The sequence below is a fragment of the Oxyura jamaicensis genome, chromosome 9 (assembly GCF_011077185.1).
Source record: "Oxyura jamaicensis isolate SHBP4307 breed ruddy duck chromosome 9, BPBGC_Ojam_1.0, whole genome shotgun sequence".
Taxonomy (NCBI): domain Eukaryota; kingdom Metazoa; phylum Chordata; class Aves; order Anseriformes; family Anatidae; genus Oxyura; species Oxyura jamaicensis.
In genome coordinates this window covers 15,050,293-15,073,840 of record NC_048901.1, presented here as the reverse complement: position 1 = coordinate 15,073,840, position 23,548 = coordinate 15,050,293, and the positions used below count along the sequence as shown (strand labels likewise).

The window sequence follows — 23,548 nt, the reverse complement described above, 5'->3', positions numbered from 1 at the left end:
CTGCTGGCCCTGGAGGGCCTAAGAGTCAAAGGATGAGCCTGGTCTTCACCATCAGGTCTGTGTAACCAGGCTAGAAACTCACATCTCCAGACAAGCAGCTGCAGTTCTTGATGGTTTACCATTACCTTTATAAAGTTTCATGTTCCTGATACCACCTTTCTGGAAAGATTTAAGATTTAAGGCTGAGGTTTTCTGTAGGGCTGCAACTATCTCAAGGGCCATTAGGTGAATGTGAAAGCATCTTTTTCTTCATCCTCTCAAAGTCGGTGTTGGGAAGGATCAGCCTTGGCTATGGAAGGCTTTTATAGTGCACCTATGGACTAAACAGCATTCAGCAGATGAGTCTCGTGCTGGTGTCTTGATCCCACACAAAGTATGCTCAGGGCTGCGTGAAACGAAGTGCCCCAAGGGCTCTTGACCTGAAAGCTGGATAGCCCTGCTTTGTAGTGTGTCCCCGCTTAGCTACTTCTGGGAGTTTCAGCAGTACTTTGGTATGCCTTTATTGCTTAATCCTGGATCTTGTTCTTCCTTCAGAATGACCTGTCGCGTATTGTTTCCTCGGGACAGGGAGAATGCATGCAACTTGATTTTATTAAAGTCAAGAAGAGATGCTAATGTTCATCTTGCCTAACATCCGGAACAGTGCTGCCCATGGGTCTCATTGCTTTGTCTCTGGATTGGGCCAACAATATGCTTCTGAACCAGGACTTTTCCAGGCAGAAATCTGCACGCTGCTGGTACTAGTGATGTTTGTTGAGCAATAGTATCCTGCAGTCATTTGGGGGGAGAGGGGGAATTTCTATGTATTTCTATTTTATAATTTCTGGGTCCTAAACCCCAGATCTTTCTTAACTGCCTTTCAAGGAGGTAATGGCTTCTTGCTACGTGCTGGAATGTGTCCTTTATATTTGATATTAGTTAATGGGGGCTAAATTGCTCTTGGCTCTTGATAGTCCTAAGTGTTCCCCTTTGGGGGCTGGATTCCTTCCCAGCAAGTGGCAACAGCCACCAGCAAAGGTGAGTTTGACATTGCTGCAAACTCTCCCTGCAGCAACCCGTGCAACTGTGCCAGCACTGGCTCCCTTTGCTTGGATTATTTATTGAAGGTGAACTCCTTGAGCATACAGCGCACAGCATGTTTTCCTGAGTACAAGCAGGGACCCCAGGGGTATGCTGGAGGAAAGATCTCAAGGTAAAACTATGAAAAGCGCTGCGCAGGCTTCAGGCTGCTACCTATAGTTACTCTTGGCTTCTTGGTTCTAGGCAAGGGGCAGCTTCCCTTTTTCTGAAATTGCCTTTTGGCTCCAGTAACTGGGGGAAGGATTGTTGTTGTCTGTGGTTTAGAAAGAAGGGAGGGAGAGCTGGTACACTTGGCTCTTGTGCTTCGGTTTTCTTATCTATACAGTGCGGGTGGCTATTTTGCCTTCTTCAGAGGGATGTTTGCAGGCTAGCATTCAGTTTGCTCTCAAATTCCCCACTTCACAGTTGGGGCACATTGGCAATCTACCCAGGAGCTTTTAGGTGAGCCTTACCTAAGTGACAGTAGACAATACATGGCATAAACACGTTGTCTCTAACGGGGCGGCTGTTCCCTAGGCGCTGCGTGTATCTGCAGGGAGTGCTGTTGTTTAACTACGTGTTGGGAGACTTCTCCCTTTGTTTAGGGTTGTGCAGAGTCCAGCTGTGACTTTGGCAGAACTGCACTTCCAGCTGAGTGAGAGAGTTCGTGCGTGCATTGCCAAGGGTCGCATGTTCCAGCATCGCCATCAGCTCAAATGAAGGTTGGTTAACAGGCTGTGGTGCCCGCAGGCTCCTGAAGGCCGGCGTGCTTCTGCTCACACCAGCCTGGGACTGTGCCTGGTACCCCTGGTCTCTTGCATGAATTACAGATGTTGATATTTTTATGGCATTGCAGTTATGCTCCCTGTTGGCTCTGGAGATTCAGAACTAACGCTCTGTCATGACAGCATGACTTTTCTCTGGATATTATGCCGTGAGACTGAGAGCAGGATGCAACCTGGAAGGCTTTCAACAGTATTAACTTTGCCCTCATTGCTAGTGTGTGAGAAACGTGCCATGCTGACTCCTCTTTGATATCTTCCCTGGATTTGTGCTGCTGCAAGGCTTCTCTGATCTCTGCTGCTAAATGACACAGCCTGGAAGAGCAATGTATAAGTGAACTTAGCAGAAAAGGGTCTCTCTGTCTTAAAACCAGAGTGATCTCTGGGAAAGGAATTACTTAGATCTTTGATGCTGCCAAAGGCCAGGCAGCTGGGGCATAGAGAAGAAATCCAATTGTTCAGATACTGGGAGCACTGAAAGCAAAACGTTAGTGTCAATCTCAGGTTAATTGGAAAATATTCAAAGGACTTTGTTTTGCTTAATTTTGAGGTTAGAAGTTCCCTGGGGTTCTCCGAAAAGAATGTAACGCTGGCAGCAACTTTGAAATGAGCAGAAGTAAGCTGCAAAGCAAAGATTTTTAGAGGGGATGTGACCTCCTTGTGGACAGCTGGATAGGGCAGCAGGAAAGCGAAGATGAGAAAGCTGTGCATTGCAACTGCTCTTGCTTCAAAAGAAGTCTGTGGTGTGGCATAAATTAATAGGTAGAAAGACACCTCTCTGAAGACAAATTCATCCTCTGTTCATCCCGATATCTGACATCAAAGACAAGGTCACCTAGCTCCACGCATTCCTCGGATGCACGCACAGCCTTTGGGAAGCACGAGACATCCAGGTGTGCTGTGGCTCCACTGGGCTATTAGAAAGTCACCAGCAGTATCAGTGGAAAGCCTTGAGTGGCTCTACAACAAAAGCCCCGGCTCTCAGATTAACTGTGTGCACTTGTTATGGCCACCCCTTTATTTTTATCTTCTGTTTTCCTCATCTGCATAAGCATAGAGCATTTTAGGGCAGGGAGTGTGTTGGTATACCTTTATAGGGTATCCTGCAGAAAGGGAACCTGCCGTGGTGCTGGGGCCTCGTGGCAGTGCTGGCCTTAACCTGGGTGCATGGGAGGGAGGGGGGCTCACACCACGAGTCTGGGGCCTGCAGGGACGGTTCACAGGGAGTCTCTGGGGCTCTGTGCAACAAGGAAAAGAGGAACAGTATCTGGGTTGTTGGTCTTTTTGTGACTTACACTAGGGTAATTCCAGCTGAGCACATCTCTGCACCATCTACCATGGGACAGCATGAGGAGGTGGTGACTTTCCATCAGTCCTGATAAGACAAGGTTTGGGAGCTGCTCCTCAGCCAGGGAATTATGACCTGAAGGATCCTATCAGAGAGAGCCTACCCTGTTTCTGAGGAAAAGGAAACTCTCCGGGACTGTGAGACTCTGCCCCGGCTGTGTTGCCTCAGAAGCATTTCCTGCATGAAAGTAACCGTGTTTGACAGTGTGCCGTGTTCCACTGCACCCCTGGTCCGAGAGGTGGTGAAAGGGGTGGGAGCAGGGCACGTAATGGCCAAGAGGCAAAGCCAAACTACTGGGAAGCAAGCAGAGTAAGTCTGAGAGCATCTCCAGCAGGTCTCTTAGAAGAGGGAATCTTGTCTTCTTGTTAAGAACAGAAGCATTTTGGCCTATGTATCAGTTCTGCTGATTGAAAAATCACTTCTATTGATGGAAGAACTCTCATCCTTCTAGTAATTTGAGTTGTAGAGTGAGGAAAATGGCTTTCAGACCTCTTTTGGTTTTGTTTGTTTTCCTTCCCCAGTTTGAAGCACTGTATCAAAGACTAAGGTTGTTCTGGTCTGCTGAGCTCCGTTAAGTCACCACCAAAATGTGTAGTTACCACTGCACCAAAAGCTGTGAGCTCTGTTCTGCCCCAGGAAGGCACCCAGTCTTGAGATGCACGTAATCAGGGAAACAAGCCATCACTTTGCTTGTTTTGGACCATCCCACTCCACCCCAAGATAATGATGCAGGTTTTGTTTTCCTTCTGAGTTTGGCTAGCTGTCTCAGGTTCCTAGTTCTTGCTTTTTGTTCTGCATTTGGCCTGTGACTTTACATGCACTGTACTAACAAATATTTTTTCTTGCTGGGGAAACAGATACTAACGATGTACTGTCATGAAGTCATCTGTAGACCTTCTCTTTTTACTCCTGCAGTGTTTGGAAGTCTCTGGGAACACTCATCAGTGTTGTCTAGTTTTCACAGTGCACTCCATGAGTCAACAATATGTTACAGAAAGGCCGCGAGCCAACACCGACGTGGAGTAGCCTCTTCTATCCAACAATAAAGTAACCACCTGAAGAACTTGAACCTCATGCTGTCTGCTGTTGTTGTTGCTTGCACCACTCAGCACTTCCAGTTCACGTTCAATGTGTGTTGCAGGAGGCATAAAACACAGAGGAGAAACTTCTGGAGAAATATAACCAAACAAAAAACACAACCAACATGATATCTATAATTGGAGACTAGGTATCATATTTATCATCTTAGACTGGTACAATTTTGTGTTATTAAAGACTAGCATCACACCTTTAGGAAGCCATTGTTCTTAAACTAAGGGAGATAAACTGTCGTTTACAGGCAAAAATAAAATATTTGGAAAGTTTGTTCTGTTTTGCTACTCTGCAAGCTCAGGCTCTGAGCTTTCAGCTTTGTGAGGCTTATCAATTCTTTCAGTAATCCTGAAGTAGGAAGGCCAGTTGGGAATTTAAGGTTACCTAAAACAAGATGTAGGGAAGGGTGTTTGGAAGCATAACCTTAAAGGGAATCAAAATCAACATAAAATGTGGTTCTGGGCAGAGCTTGGAGTGACGTCCTCTGACAAGAGGTGTTGAAAAGTTTCATTACACAAATGTCGGTGACCAGTTTTACAAAAGAGAGGCAGAAATGAAAGTCAAGCATTTTCTTCTCTTCCTTGGAAATGAGTTGCTTCCAAAGAGTCATCCTAGGCCGTTTAGCTGATTACCATGAAGATGTTGTCATGGCCTTATCTTTAAGTCTGTCCATCATTGGCTAGCAACCAGTCTGGCTGTGCCAATGCAGCTATGCTAAACTGCTATTTGCCTGAAATCTGAATGACTTCATCTCAGAGTTCATCGCTGCTCACTGTATTGGTGTGGTGTGTTGCACTCAGGCCCCTATGCCTCTTTTTGGTCATTGCTAAATGTAAGTTGAGGCTTCCTATTTGTTGGCTTCCCCCATTGTGCACAAAAGACTGTCAGCGTTAAAGGTGGGGGGATTAGGTGAGAATTAAACTACTGGTTTAGTTTTCCTGGCTACTTCCTCTTGAATAGATAAAATCTGGATTGTTTTAGACTTGGGTCCTGTGTTACTAGACTTGCCCAAAGTGAAATGCAGACTTGGGCAATACCCTGGACAAGGTGCTGGAGGTTCATGCATGTGTAAATCTTACAGTCTCTTATTTCTATTGCTGGTGTCTCGTACAGAACTCTCGAGTAACCTTAACCAGAACACTGAACCTTTCTGAACTTGGGGAATAGCACTGACCTCCTATGAGCTGAGCAGTGTGGCATGAGATTTAGCTAATATTTGTAGAAGAGTACTTCTTTAGAGGCATATGAGTCTTAGCTAATATTTGCAGAACACTTTGAGGTCTTGGGATAGATGCTGCTACCAAAGGGTGAAGTGGTATTCACATGTTCTGTCATGTCAGAGTTGTTTACAAATAGAATAGAATGGCGTTTTAAAGGTCAGAGACCTTGAGAACAATAGTGGGTTTGAAGTACTCATTTATTTTTACCAAGTTCAGATGCCTGGCATACACTAGCATTTCATTTATGTAAAAGATCTGATCAAACATTTTGGTTGTTTAAAAGGGTTGTTTTGCTTCTTTTAGGCTGTTGAAATGTCAGATGGTAAAAACAACCAAGAGTTCCAGATGGGGCAGTCGGAAGAGAAACATGCTGAAGATGGTAATGGGAAAGTTCTGGATTCTCTCAGATGGGAATCCCATGTCCTCACCTGTGACTTCCCAACCCAGTCACTGTTCAAGCCTTATGCAAACAGTATGCCTTGAGGAAGTTCTTCATAATCAGGGTAAGCAAAGCCTGCAACAGTTTATTTTCCCTGTTCACTAGTCCATCTATGCTGGAAATTGTTTGGGAGCTGGAGTCTCACATAGAATACTCAGCTTTTACACAGCTGAGAAAATCATAAGCACTCTGCTGTAGCAACCCCAGATTTGAATTGGAGCTTCATTACTTACATTAACAGGGAGAAGTGCCCATGAGTTTGACCTCATTCACTGGCATTTGTACTGTGATTTTCACTAGCAGATTTTTTTTTTTTTTTGGTTATCCTAACTTCTAGTGAGCATACAGGCTATAAATCTATATATGAGTAATGGTGGAAGACGAGAGATACAATAAAAGCTGTAAAATTCCTGGTCATTTATGGAGAAGGAAAAGTTGGTGAAAAGGGATCTATCTAATCAGATGGGTTATGTAATATTTTTATTTTTTTAATTATTATTTTTTAAAAAAAGAGTCTCAATTCCTCTAGTCTATGGCCAGCTTTCTTGAAGACAAAGGAGGGCATAATTCGTCCTGGCAGAGCTAACCCTGACTTAAAATCAGAGTAAACAGTTGGTGCAAATTGCAGCTTTGTGTTTGTTTACAGTTGAAACTGTACTGGTCACTGAGGGCTGGAGTTGCAGCAAATTCCTAACGTATGTTGCTGTCTGATTTGTTATATGGGAGGTGGATTATCCCCCAGTGCTTAGGAAGCAAAGTTCAATAGAGAGAACTGAAATTACATTGCAGTGACAAGCTGCAGCACCTGGTGACCTAGGGTGGTGTTAGGGGGTGCTTGGCTGATCACTGCCATTTGTCATCTCAGCCACTTACTGCAAGGGCTCAGTTCTCAGTGCTTTTACCTCCTGCTGCTTTCACCGAAGACAGAAGTTGCTTGGCACCTTGCAAGGCTGTGTACTTAGTTCCTGTACTGATCTGAGGGATGTGCAGAGAGGCTTTCTGGAAGGAAAAAAATAGCACTGAGAGCCACTCATCTCTGGCATGTCGTGAATGTGGTCTTCAGTTCTGTCTTGGAGACTGCTGTTCCAAAACTCCACCTCAGGAGAGCCATGCTCATCAGCAGAGATATTTGTAAGCAGCCATCAGTGGCTGTCCAGGAGCTATTTTACCCAATAGACAAAGGAAGAGAGGAAATAATTATCCCTGAATTTAACCCTTAAGAACATGTGATGTACGGAGGAATGAAGCTAAACCCATGGGATGACATGCCGTAGCCTGCACTGTGCTGGAAGCAGCAACACACTAATAGGCAAGTTCCCAGTGCTTACGTTTGGATCTTGCCACTTCAGGCTTGCTGCATGCTCCCGGAAACCAATCTGGAGATCTCAGACAATACTCTGCCTGTATGAGTCAAAAAATATGAATGTATGAAATCAAATGTATGAATCCACGTGTAACTGAGCTTTCATTTTAGGAGTTAAAATGTAGATGGTTAAAATCTTAAATATTATGATTATGAGAGAAAGTCATTTATTGGTTTTGAATCAAATGTGAGGAGAATCAGAGGTGGGGGTTTGGGGGTCAAAGGTATAGAAAGTGCCTTGCAGAACTGAATACTACTTGCTAGTGGAAAAAAAATGTCTTTATCAATTATGGTCCTTTCTGTCAAGTCCTTTAACTCTGCATTTCTCTGTGGAAAGTATTATCTCCTCTGAGTAAAGACGGTCAATACAGTCAAATCAGAGCTGTTCAGGAGGAGTATTAGGGAGGCTGAAACAATCTAAAATGCTCCTGGTTCTGCATTTTGCTACTGACTTGCAAAGCTGCTCCCATTGAAAGTTGTGGGCTTTTTAGGCAGAGAGCAGCTGGTCTGTGGTCTTACAATGAGAATGTGCAAAAATGTTACTTCTATCTCTTCTTGAAGCGGATTTTGTGGGGTCTGGGGCTACACACAGCTCTCATACCATCCCGTGCCTCAGGTGAGGCCTCCTGTTGCTCCATACTCTCCCCTCTGGCTCTGTCATTTGTATCAACTGTTGATGCTAATGCTCCATACAGAATCAGCCTTTTCTCTCTCTCTCTCTGTCTCTCCTCTCTCTTCTCATTTGAAGTAGTTTCAGGAAAGCTGATGAAGTAATGTGCTACAAGGAATCCAGTTAAACATACTAGAAATCTTTACAAACCAACGGGAGATGATTGCAATCACTCTTGAGGCTCCCTGTGCTTCTGCCGAGGGTTCTGTTGAAACAGGCGAGATCTTTGAGACTGCTTTGGTAGTTCTTAATGTTTTGTTTTGGGTGACTGAGACTTTGCTTGTTCAGAGCTGATATGTTTCACCTTGTGTTGAATCCTGTGATGGACTGTCAGTGAGGATGTCATGGCTGCCCTGTTGCTGTCTGCACAAGATCTATAGGGACACAGATGTTTTCAGCCTGATAGAGAACAGGAGATGAGCTAGCTGAGTCATTCTGACTCGGGTATTACGGAGTGCAGGATGTGAAGCAAACTAACATTAATGGCTTTCTATGAGGGCACCACTTACACAAAATCAATCTGATGATCTGGAATTGAAGCAGAACTAGTCATATTTTAGCTGTTATCTTTTATTGTCAGGTTTATTTTAGTAATCTTTTGCAATGTTCCCTCATTTTAGCTAGGAGTGTTCAAACAAACCATAGAAGGTCTACGCTGAGATGAGTTCAGAGTAAACTTCCCAGAGTTGTTGACTGAGAGGTCACAAAGGTACACGCAGAGCCTGGCTGAGGTGCTGATGTGTGATGGGTTGTTGGAAAGAGGACAAGGGAAGCCTGGGAGAGATCCATCACGGTGGTGCATTTGAGGTGTGTGAGCTAAGGACAAATGCCTGATCGGCTGGCTTATGCTGGTCTTTGTGCTACTGCTGCTTCACAAGGAGGTGGTATTTGACCTGGCTCATCTAGAAGCAGGCATGTGTTTAGACTGCAGACCTACTGCCAATAATGTTCTTTCTGAAGTGACTGCTAGGTAAGTCGATTATATCACTCCTCTTAAAATGGAAGCTATTAATTACATGAATTAGAAGCACAGAGCAAAAATGATCAAAGCAGGTGGTGCAATGGGATACCAAGATGCAGTGTGGTTTAATGCTCAAGATACCTGTTCACTGAATTTCTTTGAAGATGGGTGATATATAATGTTTCTAATTGATTGTATTAACAAGAGCATTATCTGGAGGGCATTCGATGAGGATTTGGGAATTCTGGCTCTGTTCCTTGGTGTTTCATTGGCCATCTGAGGAAGTTAATTCTTCTTCCTTTGCCTTAGTTATTCCACCATTAAAATACAGATAATCACCCATAAAACTAAGATAATTACACTGTCCTTTTAGAAAAGGACATGGAGACCTACTGATTACAAGTTCTGGATGCATTTTTGAAGTTATTACTATTTGCTTTGTTTAGATAAGATACGTCAGCGTCAGTGCATGTGTGATTTGGTTGGAGCTGGCAAGGAGAGATGGGAACTTGAATCATTATTGATTTTCACTTTAAAGGTCTCTGCTAGCAATTTCTTTAAAGGAAACAATGAAGGTTGATGCCAGAGCTCTTCTTTTTGCTGGAACTCGGTGCTTCTCTGCAGTGCCTATTTCTAGTTAAGAAAATCCTAGCAGTTGGCAAATGACAACTCTTCTGTCTAATAGGTGGCACATCACTCATGTCTGGGAGTGTAAATGTTCTGTACTTAAGGATCTTTGCAGGTGGCACCCTAGATTTAGCAGAGACAAGAATAACATCTATTGCTGTTCCTGACACTTCTGAGGTCTCCCAAAGCCATTTGAAAAGTGCAGAAGTAGATACTGGCAGGATCGGGTTTAGGTGCTTTTGAAAGCCATTTTGTGCTAAACAGCTGTATATCAGCATGAGACATCATTCACAAAATGTCATCTATTGCGAGAAGGCCTTTTTTCCAACTCTTAAGTACCGCTCCCCCGTGATACTTTCTGAAAAACTTGTCATATTTCTATTTGTCATCCTAAAGAGGAGCAGAACAGAAGTCTCTGCCTGATCTTGAGTTCGTGGAGGTTGATGTATCTGGGAGGCAGGTGACCATTTATGCCAGTAACAGAATGGATAGCTGCTGAAGGAGCCAGCATCTCTGATAGAAAACTGGCATTGATGTATTCTCTCATTCTCATACCATTGCTATTCAATGTGCTTGAAGAGACTTTTGAAAGAAGGAGAAAGCTTAGCTTAGAAATGGTGCAAAGCATTTATCTCCATGGCAGTGTTGTGGTGGTGAATACCTCTCACTTTTCGCCAAGTTTTCCTGAACTCAGGACCGAGCCATTTCACACCTGGTTGCTGCTCCGGCCAAGCCCATAACCAAAACATACTTTCTGCTTTAGCAGGAAGTGGTACTTCACACAAAAAGCATCAGCTGATCTTAGTGGAGTGGGTGGAGGTAGAAAAAAAATAGAGAAGACTGAGTAAATGGCTTTCCCGCCTGTAGATGCTGGTCTTGCTAAAAACAATATAAAAATCTTCCAACCTAGCAGACAGCTGGTACTACGTGGCTTTCATCCCAGATGTCACAGAAACACCTCGGTGCTAAATCCTGGGTTGAAGGTGCCAAGTCTGTCTTTCATGCATTGTCACAAGAGGCCAAAGCTGAGGCTGGAGCTCCAGGTGCTAGATGGTGTTCACATGAACCCCAAGCCTCATGCAGTTCCTTATCCAAAGAGTTTATGTTAGGAACAGACCAAACAACGAGGGAATGAAGGAGGTCCTTTTCTGTAAGCCAGTTTTATGCTGGTGTTGGTGCACAAGGTATCTGCACTCAAAAACATTGCTATTATCCAGTTGTTGTGGACAGCATAGGATGGGGAATACACCTGCATTCCAGCAACAAGTGGTTTGATCACTTGATACACTGTCAATAGGCAGCTTCTACCTCCTTTGGGGATACACTGTCCTCAATACAGACATCTCATCAAATGTCCACTCCATCGCTGCTCCCCAGGATCTGTACTGTGGTACTGGATAGGCTTTGTGATGCTGGGAGTTTTTGACAGAGATGGGAATCCAGATCTGTGGATTCCACTGAACACAGAAACTAGATTTCTCTTTTCTTGCTTGGCATTTTATCCCTACTATTAATAATATTTTGCCTCCTATTTCAACTTCTTCCTCTTCTTTGTGTGCGCGCGCGTGTGTGTGTTAATTTTATTTTAGGGAAGAAATTAGTAAGGCAGCCGACTCTGCAATATCATAGCGGTGTTTGGTCTGGCAAGTGGCAGCCCCGGGGCTATGATCCATACACTAAAGCCTCTAGCATTATAATGGTAACTACAGTGAAATTACCTTGTAATGGCTGGGTGCATACTGCCATGGCAGTGTAATTACACGGCAAATACTGCAGGCTGCTTAACCTAATGATAGGCTAAGTGCCAACTGGAAGTGACAGTGCAGGTCCCTTGTGGGTAGGGAATGGTGCTGTGATCCTCTGTTGCTGTCAGGCACGTCCACATTCTGGACCAGTGGAGGTAATACCTCCTTTTAGCAATGATACTTGAGTTTGCGCTTGTCTGTCCTAGCGATCATGCAGTTTGCTGTATTTTTAAATGGCCCATCTAGCAAAGGAGGACAAACGCGATGTGACCTGCTCTTTCTTTTGTGAAGGAAGCACAGCCGAGTTGCTGAGAACGTCAGGCTGGCTGATGTGACAACTTTCACTTCCCTGGGACGGCCTGCTGCCATCCTCCAGGTCCTGCGCTTTGTTGTGTTTTGTGAAGGTATGTCAACGAGTGGCTTTCAAGCTGGTTCAAGTCCAGCAGTAGTTTGTGTAAGGTTTGAAAGTGCTTGGTGGTTATTCATTATAAAAGGTCGTTGGTGTTTGTCAGATGTTGGTGCTGTAATTTCTGCCTGTAGACAGAAGTTTTTAAAGCTGCCTATTGAGTGGCTACCAAATAAAGGTAGTGCCCGTGCAACCTTCTCTGGGACGCTCTCTGACACAGGAGCTTTCAAGATTTCTATGTTGACAAATACTTGGGAGTCAGGGTACCTAAAAATACCTCCTTGCAGCCCACAATTCCACTGATAAATGAGTTTCCTTTGAGCCCTCATCATTTTCCCTCCTTCCCAGGCATCAAAACTTGAAGCAATCATTTCTTCTTCAGAGCTTGAATTCTGTGATCAGACTGAGTGTCTGAGAGTGGCTTCACTAAAAGATGACACCCAAAAAGTCAGCTCGCAATAAAATCAAGTCTGACACCACAAATTCTAAGTGGCTTTGGAAAATAACTTCCAGAACTACAGCTAATTATTTGCAATTCTCTGGGAGTGTTCATCCGAGACAGCCCAAAGTGCTTCCCGGATCTCGCATACAGCGTAGCGTTCAGGTGCCATGGTCTCAGCTGGGGAAATTGTCGCTGTTCAGGAGCAGAAGTCTCACCAAATGTCCAATGAAATAATTTAAAAGCTGGATATAATTTACATTTAATAATATTAAGGCTAGTTAGGTTCCTAAGTTACATAGCAAGCCTGTTTAGTTGTTGGCTTGGAGATCTTTGCAATATAAGCCAGCCTAGTTAATGAGCGCAGATCTGTGTTATTAGTTACCCCAGATCAGCTGGACGAGCTGCTGGCTTTTATTTCTGAGACGTGGAACTGAATATGCTCAATCTCCTCGCAACAGGAATGAAGAATCATTCTGTCAATTCTCTTCCTGCCAGCTGATGCCAGGGTCAGAGAAGTAGGTCACACCTTCCTGGTTTTGAGATGGAGCAATACTCATTTTAGACCAATTTGCTCTGAGCACGGAGCTCATCTGCTGGGTTGAACCAAGGCATTGTTGCTTTCTCTAGTGCATTGTTCTGCTCTCCCTCTAATTAGCTCCAAATGTTTCTTATGCCTGGAACACAGTGGTAGTGATGAATAATGGGCTCTCTTCTCTTAACCCTTTGACCCCTCATTCGGCTGTGCACTCCCACCTAAGATGCTTCCGCTTTCCTACATGCACCGGTGCTGTGTCAGTCTGACAGCTGCCTGTATCAGACTCGCTGACCCATAACCTCCTCCCTCCTCTTCTGTGAATTGAGGAGGGGAGTGCAGGAGCATGGTCTTAGCTCCAGCAATTAATGTTTATGATCATAGCGGTGCTTTGTGCAAGTGCACACAAAGGTGCACCCCCTGTGCTGCTGGTCGTGGCAAGGTGGAGAACCACTGTCACTCTGGGCCTTCTGCTTTGGAGGTGGCCCGCCAGGAGAAGTAGTACGGCTTGTTGATTTGCAGATCTGCTGGTTTGCAGAACTGCTCTGGTTACACACCAGCAGAAGAAGAAAGGTGTTGCAGCCTGATCCTAGGAGATGGGTTTTAACTGCTGATTACTTGGGCTAAACAGGAGCCCCCCTCACACGTGGTTTCTTTATCGGGGTAGGGTGCAGGCATTTGAGATCACTTATGTGAACAGACATGGGAGTTCAAGCTTGAAGAAAGGAATAACGCCCATTAAGGTCTTACATGGGGCTGGAGTTAGTGGGAGGAAGAAGAGGAGACTTGCTGCACATGAGTCATGGGGAGGGATGCTTGGAGGAGGTTGGACCAGGGCATGTTCTTGTCCTACAAAATAGTGCAATGTAGAAACACATTCTATCACATTCCTTCTCACAGCAGACCTTCTTGCTTTAATTTGTGGGTGGTTGTTGTTGTTGTTGTTGTTGTTTTTCATCTGTTTTTCCAATTCAGAAAACCGAGCCGTCAGCCCAGCACGCTGGGCTCCCCCTCACCGCAGCAGGCAGACAGCTTTTTGGAGGCCTGGCAGACGTCACCAGGGCCAGCACCCGCACTTCAGCACGTGTGGCCATCACCCACTGCTCGGTGCAGCATGTCACGTCTGTGTCTGCAGTGTGTTGCAGTGAGCTCCCTCCATCACTGACAGCACCTTTCAGCCTTGACAAAACACTTAAAAACATCTGCAAGCCCTCCCTCTGCAGAGGAGCACGAGCACCGTGTGCTTCTGCTGCTCTCTGTGTGCTCTCTACCTGCCTCGTTCCTCCACCACCCCTGTGCTGCTCCGGCAGCAAAGTGCCCCTGAGTTACTGCAAAGGCCAGCGCGCTGTCATCGCGTGCTGTCTGTTTTATAACTGTCCAGTCTTGTAAAGCACTGACATTTGGGTAGGTTGGAAATAGTTTGTAGCTGGAACAGCACCGCTTTGTGCCTCTGGTGGGAAAGGCTGAGCTTTTGTTTATGTTGGTGTTGTCTGTCCTACAGCACACAAGGGCTGGGCTGAGACTGGGGGTGTTTTGGCGGTGTGATGCTTTCGGATGCTTGAGTCACAGGTCTGTCTTTGTCTGTGCAGCTCCCCCGGAGCTGTATCCACTATAAATTCCTTTTCCTTCAATAAAGATCTCCCTGTGGCCCAGGTCTGGGGGCAACGAGGGTAAGCACTACAGACGTTACTTTCTTTGCTACATGACTTCGCTGTGACTAATGTCTTTGGAGGCTCAAAACTTGGAAACTGGGCCAGACCTCTTCTCCATCACTGTCATATGTCAGTTCCTGCCCCAGTCTATGCCCAGCTTGCACCACAGCCCAGGAACTGGTGTGCCAACTGGGGGCCAGCATGACCCAGAAGCTGTTGGCCCTGGACAATTTGGCAAGGAGAAAGGTTTATTTAGGCCCATGCTCTTTCTGTGAAGAGATGGGTAATGACTGGGCAACAGAAGCTGCCCCAACAGCCACCTGTATTCCTTGTGTGGTGGAGTCCTTGGAGCTGCTGCCACTTCTGCATTGACACGGTCTGTGAAGGGAGTTTGCAAAGGTGGGAGTCAGCCTCCACAACTGAGACAATTCTCTGCAAGAAGAACCTTGGTATTTGTAGACTGTAATTACAAGAAAAGACCATTTTGCTAATCTAGTCTCACCTTCTGCTTCATTCAGACGAGACCTGGACTCATAATGTCTGCATCAAGGCTAATAATTCACTGTTAAGCTATAGCACATATTTTAGAGAGACAGCATATCTTGTTTTAAGTGCTCCAGGGGTGGAGAATGAAACTCTCCTCTACATAATTTGTTCAAGTGATTAACTACTGGCATTATTGCAAGTTTTAATTTTTAAAGCTCGTATTATTTCCAGTTTGATTTTATCCAGCTTTTAATTTCAGCTTCTGGATCTAGTTATATTTTTGTTTGCTGGGTTATTTGGAGCCTTTTAGCATGTCTCACAGTTGTGTTCCCCGCACCACCACCACCACCCCAGCTGAGACACGTTGATAGATTTAGATCAAATCACCTCCAAGCCTTCCTTTCGGTAAGCCAAATAGATCTGGCTGCCGGAGCCTCTCCTTTCTTGCTCCCTGCCACATCTGGAATCAAATGATGTGCTATGGTGGATGTCATCTGTTCAGAACGGCATCTGACCACCTTCCATTTGATGATGCTTAAATACTTGCCGTTAGAAGTGCTGCTTTTACTTGTGGCTGTTCTCTAGCCCCAAGCCATCAGTGAATATTTTCCACTGACTGACCCAGACAAACCAAAACCCGAAGCTGACAGCGGGAGCTACCTGCCCACCGCAGTGGGGCTGTGCTGGTGGGCACAGGATGCTCATCATCATCACAGGCTGCTCCCGGGATCGCTGCCCCACTCAAGGCAGCTTAACAGTTTTACCAGTTTTCTGCAACAACTTCTCACCCCAAGATTTTTGGTCGCTTGTTTGCTATTGCCCTCTAGTGGCAATAGGACAGCCGCTGGCTTGGCTTTCTAAAATGTTTTCTGCTGGTGTTCCACCACTTGGTACCTCGGGGCAGTCGTCTTGTTGATACGATGGATTTCAGTAATATTACTTACCTGGACCTTAGCATTCAGCTTCGTTATTTAGAGCTTAATGCTGTGCAGGAAAGAAAACTTGCTCTCTACAGTAGATAAATTCTAGTCTTAGATATGGCAGGGCATTATAGACTTTCCTTTCTTGCTCATGCAGATGTTTTGACATCAGAAGCTGAAGAAAACATTGCCTTTTTGGGCTTAGAATAATTCAGAGTCCTGCAGAATCTGAACTCTGAACTGAACTTTGTGTGTACAGTCAGCGTGGACCAGCCTGATGCATGAGGTTATCTTCTGTTCCAATATCTGAGATACTGCCTTTTCGCTATTTGTATTTCTAACTGAAAGCTTTGTTTTTATTGTAAAGAGTGGACTGTGTAAAGCACAGTCCCTTGCAATGAATCTTTTTTTTTTGTTTGTTATTTTTATCAGACAAGACAAATCATGTATTGAATGATGTTGGCTAATCAGGTCTGTCTTCTAATAGAGATCCTACAAGACAGTTTATTAATGAGACCTATATTTCTTTCCCTGGTTGTAATGCAGGGAGATTTTAATAAGCAGTGAAATGCTGGGTCTGCAACCACTTCTGAGCGGCTTAAAAGGAAAATAATACTACGACTAATATGATTGCTCTCCCTACACTGCCATCCGGTGGATGCAAAAATCATTTCCTTTTGTAAATGGAAAGGAAATTCTCCTACTGATATCACAGCCTCCGGACTTGCACCAAGCTGACTGTCATTTCTAAGACAATTTCCAGGCCAGTGAGGAAAGTGTTGGTTACTGTCTAATTTTAGTTATGTTAGAGGAGCTCTTCAATCTCCCATCTAAAATAAAACATTTTCTACCCTGGAATGGGAAGTAGACTCATCTAGATCTTGAAAAGGGGATCTGAAAACCTCCGAGACTCTCTGCTCTCAATATCTGGTATGGACAGTCCAAGCCACTGAGTGCTCCTACTCTGGATGCTTTTGCAAAATGAAGGTTGAGCTTCTGTTTTGATTTTCAGATAATCAGTGCCTGGGATAGAAACAGAAGAGCCCTGGGTCAGATGCAGTGCTGCATTTTTGGTGTGGGGTGGGAAGATATGGGGCTGAGAGTTAACTCTCTGATTGTCTTCCTAGGACTCACAGAAATAACGAGAAGGAGCAAGTGGTGCTGCTCATGCCCTCCTACCTGCTGCTCTGCAGATGTGACTTCACCATGCTGAGAAGCTCCTGAGCACAGCAAATCTTTCTCACCCCCAGCAACTGCGTCAGCTGCTTCATCATCCCAGAGATGTGTCTGGAGAAGTGAGTACCAGGAGGGGATGGCATCAGTGAGAGGTTGAGTGCCTTGGCTGAGTGTACAGCTGTCTGGGTTCTGCTGTTGCTTTCAACTTTCTCCAGTTCTGGGATCCATCTAGTACAAAGCACTATGGAAATCCCTGCCATGGGCATTTGGGCACTGCATGCATTAATCTAACACATTACAGCAAAAGAATTTCCTGCACCTCTCTCAAGGACCAGGGCTGCAGGAGTTGAGGTAGGTGGGTTTGGTGCTACTTGCTTCTACTGCGTATCTCTTAAATTCAAACATTTAGGAGGGTGTTCATATATGGCAGCAATGTCTGGACAATTGTGAACTGCTGCAGTGAGGAAAACTGCATGGCCTAAAACAGAATGGCCAGTCCTAGGAAACTGAGCTGGGAGGAGCAACTCTGGCATTTCGGCTGCCGCAGGTGGGCCAGGTAATCACCAGGAGGTGGCATCCATCCCCCAGAGATGCCCTGGCCCATGGTGGGCACAGTGCCAGTCCTTATCTGGGAGACTTGTTTTTTTTTTTTTTAATTTTTATGTATTTATTTTTCTAGTACATGCTAGGTCTCTGAAGAGGCTCTGCTGTGGGGTATTTGGGGCCAGCCAGGTCCTGGTCTGCAGGCTGGAGGTGGGAAGTGCCACCACTTCACTGTGCTGCCAGCACGTTCCAGTTCTGAGTCATTCCCTTGCTTGTTTATTTTTGGTATTTATTTACCATCAAGGTGTCAGCCCAGAGCAGGCTGGCTGTGCCGAACTCCTCTGGTGGCCTCGTGGCTGCTGCCAGCTCTATCCAAGTCCTGCTGCGTTGGGAGTGTTCCCACCCTGAGCCCAGGGGGAGAGAGGCTGGGCTCCTGTGAGAGCAATGCCACAGCAATCTCCCATCAAACGTGTGCTCAACTCCAGGTAACGAGTGTGGTAGCACAGGGTAAACTTCTGCTCTCCCCATGGAGCCCCTGGCTCCCAGCTCTCTACCCGAGCCAGCTGTGGGGGGTAGAGGGAGGTTAAGAGGCATATCCTTTGCTGTAATTATATCCTGTTGCTAGAGATATTGTGCTCTGCTTAAAGAAATCATCATAATACAGTCTCCCGGAGAAGGTAATTACTGTGCATCTTATGAATGGCTGCATGTGAATGTCTGCTCAAGCTGCTGTCAGCAGCAAGTTTCAACACATCTTACATACCAGGCATTTCACAGCCTTAGTTTTATTTGTTTTCATCACCCCTTGCCTTGTGCTTTATTTTTCATTAATGGATCTGTTTTTTTGTTTGTGGTGGTGGTGTTTTTTTAATTTAAAAAAATATAAAAAAAAAATAAAATAAAAAAGGCCAGAGTTCATGTCTTTGATGGAGCAGTTGGGTGGTGGCTGCAACTTTTATTTGCTGCATTTCCATTGCTCTGTGGTGGCTTGAGGGGAACTCTCTGGAAGATGCTGTTTCCCAGCAGTTCCCATATGGTAGCATCTAACTGGGCCCTAGTTTCCTAGTCTGAGCCCAGAAAAAATGAACCGTACTGCTGTTGACAAAAGTCGGTGTCACTCTATCACTAGCATAACCACACAGATTTAAGGCCATGCGACAATTTATTTTTCTTCTTCCAATTTCCTGGTTTCTCCCCCGTATTGAAATAAAGAGTTGGCAACTATCCCACCTGCTCCCAAACAGGGATGTCAGACCTTTCAGGTTTCTGAAGGGTGCTCTGAATAAAATCTATCTTACGCCCTCACTCTGCCTGCCACTGGCACTGATGCCCCCCACCTTAGTTAGGCAATAAGTGTTGCTGAAGTTTTAGAACCTGGTAATGTCTATGTGAAGATTGCACATGAATGAGCCAGATCCGTTAACTTTCTCAGAGATGTTTGAGGTAGAGAGACGAGGGAATGCCAATGGAGTGCTGGTTTGTCACAGTAGGGAACGATCAAGCTACTCTTCCTTTCCCAAAAGTCACTGCTGTTTGCCTTTCCCCAGCAGTACATGTGGTAATCTGTCCTTGTGTTGTGTTTATAGGGCCACAGTGTGTGACCGTGGCACCCTGCATGGCTGTGAAAACATTGTGTCCATCTCCTGGCCAGCTCAAGCAAGATTTGAAACTGCTGCTTGGATTGCTTCCTTGTGCACAGGGCTGGGGCTTGCTCTTGCAATGCTGCAGCTGAATCGTTTCAGTACCCTCAACGATTTGTTTTGTTTGTGGCCAGGCTTCTGTGCACGCTGAGCATCCACTACGTCACATTCAGACTTCCCGGTGCTGTGCAGAGCATCAAGTTCGTCTCTCTTGGTGATTCCTGGTGAAGCCTGAAATGCAGCCTGGCTCCTGCAGGATGGAAGGTGCTGTAATAAATGTGAGCTCATAATGCTGTTGTTAAAAATAACTGGGGCTAAATTATAAAGAAGAAAATCATCTTATTCAGCCTTACCCCAAGGGAGAAATGGACATGAGGAATTGGGCAATCCTTCTGTAAGTTCTCTTTCTTTAGACTATATTTAAACCGCACCGAGAGCCAGATTCTCAGCTGGTGTCAATTGTTGTTGACTTCAGTGGAGTGAAGCTGGTTTACACAAGTTGAGGCTGCTAAATGCCAGCATCTGGATGAAGCTGAAACACAGCTGCAATTACTTTTGCAGAAACCTCCAGTCTGAGGCTGGTTCAGAAACTGAGCCCTCCTGAGTGCTTGAGCTGTCAGGGCTCTGATTCAGCAGCTTTTTTGGGATGTGAAGGGTTATGAAAGTACCTTTACTCAGGTCAAAATTGGCTCTAATCTCAGCTGGGTTCTGCACGTCCTGTGCCTGTCATTCCGTTGTAATCACTGCTTTAGCTGGGCTCCTCTGAAAAATTCTGCAAAACCTTTTTACTTGCTGCTTCACCAGCATCATCTCCTGTCTAGACACTCTAATTATGAGAAGCAGGGAGCGTACAGCGTGATGTGTAGATAACCCTGGATAACTCCAAGGCAACCGTGTGCTGCTTCCATCCCTCCCCTGACTGCCCTCCGAACTAGTTTTGCCAATTTATCGGCTGCTCCAGCATGACGATTAGCAAAGTGAGGACTATGCAGTGCCACCTGGGCAATATTCATTTGAACTTTGCCTTCAGAACCAAGTGCTTCAAGCCACAGAAACTGATAGGCAAACCTCCTCAGATTGCAATGGGATCTAGGTTTAGATCCCTTATCTACTTCTGTTTTTCTGTATGCATGAAAACTCTCTGGATTAAAAAAACAAACAACCTCCCTCCCCCCTGCAACCCCATCAGCAGAATGCATTAAATCTGTAAGCTGCTTTGAGTCCTTTTTTGTGTACTTATTGTATCCACTCTAATTCTGTTCTTATCTGTGGACTTGTTTTTGATTTACACTGCCACAGATGATATCAAACTCAAGCTTTATGTATTTCAGCTGTGCCTTTTACATAAGAGCTTTTAGAGATACTGATTTAACGGGCGACTGTCAAATAATCAATACGAATAAAGCACTGGAATGAGTTTGCTTAATTTAGTTGCTCTCTGCAGTATGCCACCTCCAGGAGTACGTAATGAGAGGAAAAAGAAAAACATTTTTTATTGCCCTTCTTAAGTGTCTCATCTTCTCTGGTTCCTTTGCTGTAACTGGTACCAGAGAGAATTGTCTGTGATATTTAGCAAAGCCCCTGGGACTCAGACTGTTTCCCAAGTCTCTGCACTCGCCTTGGGGTGTCGCACGGGTTTACATGGGTCTCTGCAGGAGCTGGAGCATGTGAAAATAATCTGTTCTCTGCATTTTGATTCCAAATCAATGCACTTTGAAATTATTATAGGGTGGCTTTTTTTTTTCTTTCATTTTCTTTTTCTCCATAACAACTTCTGAAAAGTGTCATACTGATCTGGGGGGGGAGTGCCACCAAGTAGCCTGCTTCTGCTCCGTGGGAGGCACCTTTTGTTCTCCTCCCAGCAGTGACATGGGTGAGCTCAGCCCTTTGGGACATGCTTTTAGGTTGCAACTCTTTATAGTCCAGATTAAAAAGCCTCTTTTTATGGGTCCCAGTAGCTGAAACATGCCATGAGCATGGAGGACTTGAAAGAAGCTGGTACTCGAGCCAGTTAATGAATGACCAGCATAAATTCCCCAGCTTTCTTCAGCAGTGCAGTCTGAGCAGGGTTGTCCTCAGCCTGCATCCAGCCAAACCTGGGATTCTAGCTGGAGCAATGGCTCCAAGACTCTTCCCAAAGGAGACGATCTCACCAGCTCCGGAATCGTCAGAGCGACAGCTAGCCCAGCTCCCATCCACATGTAGAAACAGGAGGCTCACCTTTCCGCTCCCCTGACCTTTTCCTCTCAGCCTGGTGGTTTCCATTGTCTGAGGATCAGTTTGGGACTGAGTTGTTGGATATTTGCTTATATCCCAGGATTCTGACCTTGCACTTGAACACAGGAAAAAAGGCAGCTCCACGTGAAGAAAGCACAAGTGTGCCTTGAACTACGGTTGTCTTAGCTGGGAGAAGTTTCCACGCAGCACACCACGGCAGGCTTTGAACCAATTTGTTGTTCCTTTGCTTACAATGAAATTAGTGCTCTTTTTGATGTAAACTATCTGTGAGATTGTTTACTTTGGCACTGGGATGCATGTAGTTTTCTGAGATGCAAGGAATTTAGCTACCGGGGGGTTGTTTAGTTTAGCTTGTTGCATTTGCAAAACAGATGGTGGCAGGGAAAATGTGGCCAGGAGGAGACTTCAGGACAGGGTTTTCTTAATATTTGCTGCCTCTATAGTTGCCTTTGTTGTTTGCTGGCTGAAATATGGTGGGTTTCCATCACAGAGAAGACAGACGACACATAAGACATCTCTGTCTTATGCATTTTGGATACAGGCAGAAAAACAATCTAGACTTGTACTATCATTTCATGGGCTTCTTTGCTGAGGTGGGATGCCCCCTTCCCAGGGCTGGTAGAGTCAGAGGCACTGTGGAGGCCTTGTGTGTTGGCCTGGCCCTTCTGACTCCTCTGGAGCCCTTTGGGCTCATCAGATCTGTGAAGTATCTGCGATGGCATTTGTACGCTGCTGCCGCAGAGCACAAGGAGGGGAATCTTCACTAGATAGGTGCCCCAGAGCTGGCTGGGGGGAATGAGGCCATCACCACGGCCCAAGTGTCCTCTGTGTTAATGATTTAAGTCACAGCTCTCAGTCGAGGTGAGAAAGGGCTGCTGTCCTCAACAGGGAGCTGAAGCACGGAGTAGAGGAGATGGACCCACTCAAGGTCCCACAGAGGGTGCCCGAGGGAGAATGAGGGTGGATCCCTGCTCGGCTCAGCCAAGTATTTGAGCCTTGTGTCAAGCAAATCATTTTGGAAAAGGCCAGAGTTGCTCTGTTCCAAGGTCTATGTCAGTGCCAAGTTGGAACAGACACCTGGAAGGCTCTGCCATGTCCATTTGTGCACGCTGGGGTGTAGGGCACTGGAAAAAGTGCAGCTTTCCATTGTGCTTCCATCCAGGAAGAGCATCTGCTCTGATCGGCTCTGCAGCTCTGCTTTATATCTCAATGAGACTTGTCCAAACTCCCTTCCAAGCCTTCACGTCCTTGCCTCTGGGCTCGTTCAGGGTGGCCAGTAACTCCCTGTTTGAGAGATCCGCACAGGAAGGATCTGAGAGTGATCAGCCCTAATCAAACTTGGCTCTTGCTTGGGGCAGGATTGTGTTCCCCTGCATACCACCGGAGATGCGGCAGGCAAAGAATTTGTCATAGAGTCTGATGACCTTGCCTTCAGGGCGAGGTGCCAGGAATGCCCCATGTCTTCTTGGGGTGGGGTGCTGTCCTCTACTAATGCCCAGCGGAGCGTGATGACAGGGGTGCACACAGGCAGGGATTGCTGGGGCATTTGCTGGCGGGCCTGGTGGGGGAGGATCCCAGATGCCACCACCTTGTTATTTAGGGCAATGAGTGAGCTGCTGAGCTACTTCTTTCACAGCTTCAGCCAATATTCAGCCCCTGCAGAAACACTTCGTAGACATCCGTGCTTTGCCTGTCTAGGTGTCATGTTTCTGGGAGACCTTTATGCATCCTGCTACGAGCCCGTTGCAAATGCTTTAACTCTTCCTCAATTCTTAGAGCTGAAGCACTGTTGTTAAAGGTGCTTGAGCACTTTGCAAGCCTCTGCTGGAAGTATGACGGCTCTCTTACAGGTCAAAAGGTTTTCTGTCTTCTTACTGACCTCTTTTTACGAAGGATTGTTGGATATCAATTGCACATGGACAGATGCTGCTGAGGTAGCTGGGATGTTACTGGGCTTCATCAGCAACCCTTAGCACTTTAACCCTCATCCCTTTTAGATTTTCTGGAGCTTCAGAAGTCTGACGTCCCTCCAGCATCCATATGGAGAAGCTGAGGCATAGTGAGTGGCAGTGAAGTGGTTTGTCCCAATAAAGTCTAACCAGAAAAGTTCTTTAACTTCAAGTTTCATTGGGCCTTGCTCTGATCCCTGATCAGAGTATCCTCCTGTTTCTGGTACACGAGCCTGCTGGGAACAGATGGAGTGCAAC

General features: G+C 45.6%; 1 protein-coding gene across 1 annotated transcript in view; it reads left to right on the top strand.

Moving 5' to 3' along the window:
• The first annotated feature begins 966 nt into the window (after positions 1-966).
• TP63 (tumor protein p63) overlaps positions 967-23,548 on the top strand; it is a 226,017-nt gene continuing 203,435 nt past the window's right edge. The window contains exons 1-2 of the mRNA XM_035334735.1: positions 967-1,192; positions 5,805-6,004. Coding sequence (XP_035190626.1) covers positions 5,821-6,004 — 184 coding nt within the window. The 5' untranslated portion in view covers positions 967-1,192; positions 5,805-5,820. The remainder of the gene's footprint in view (positions 1,193-5,804; positions 6,005-23,548) is intronic.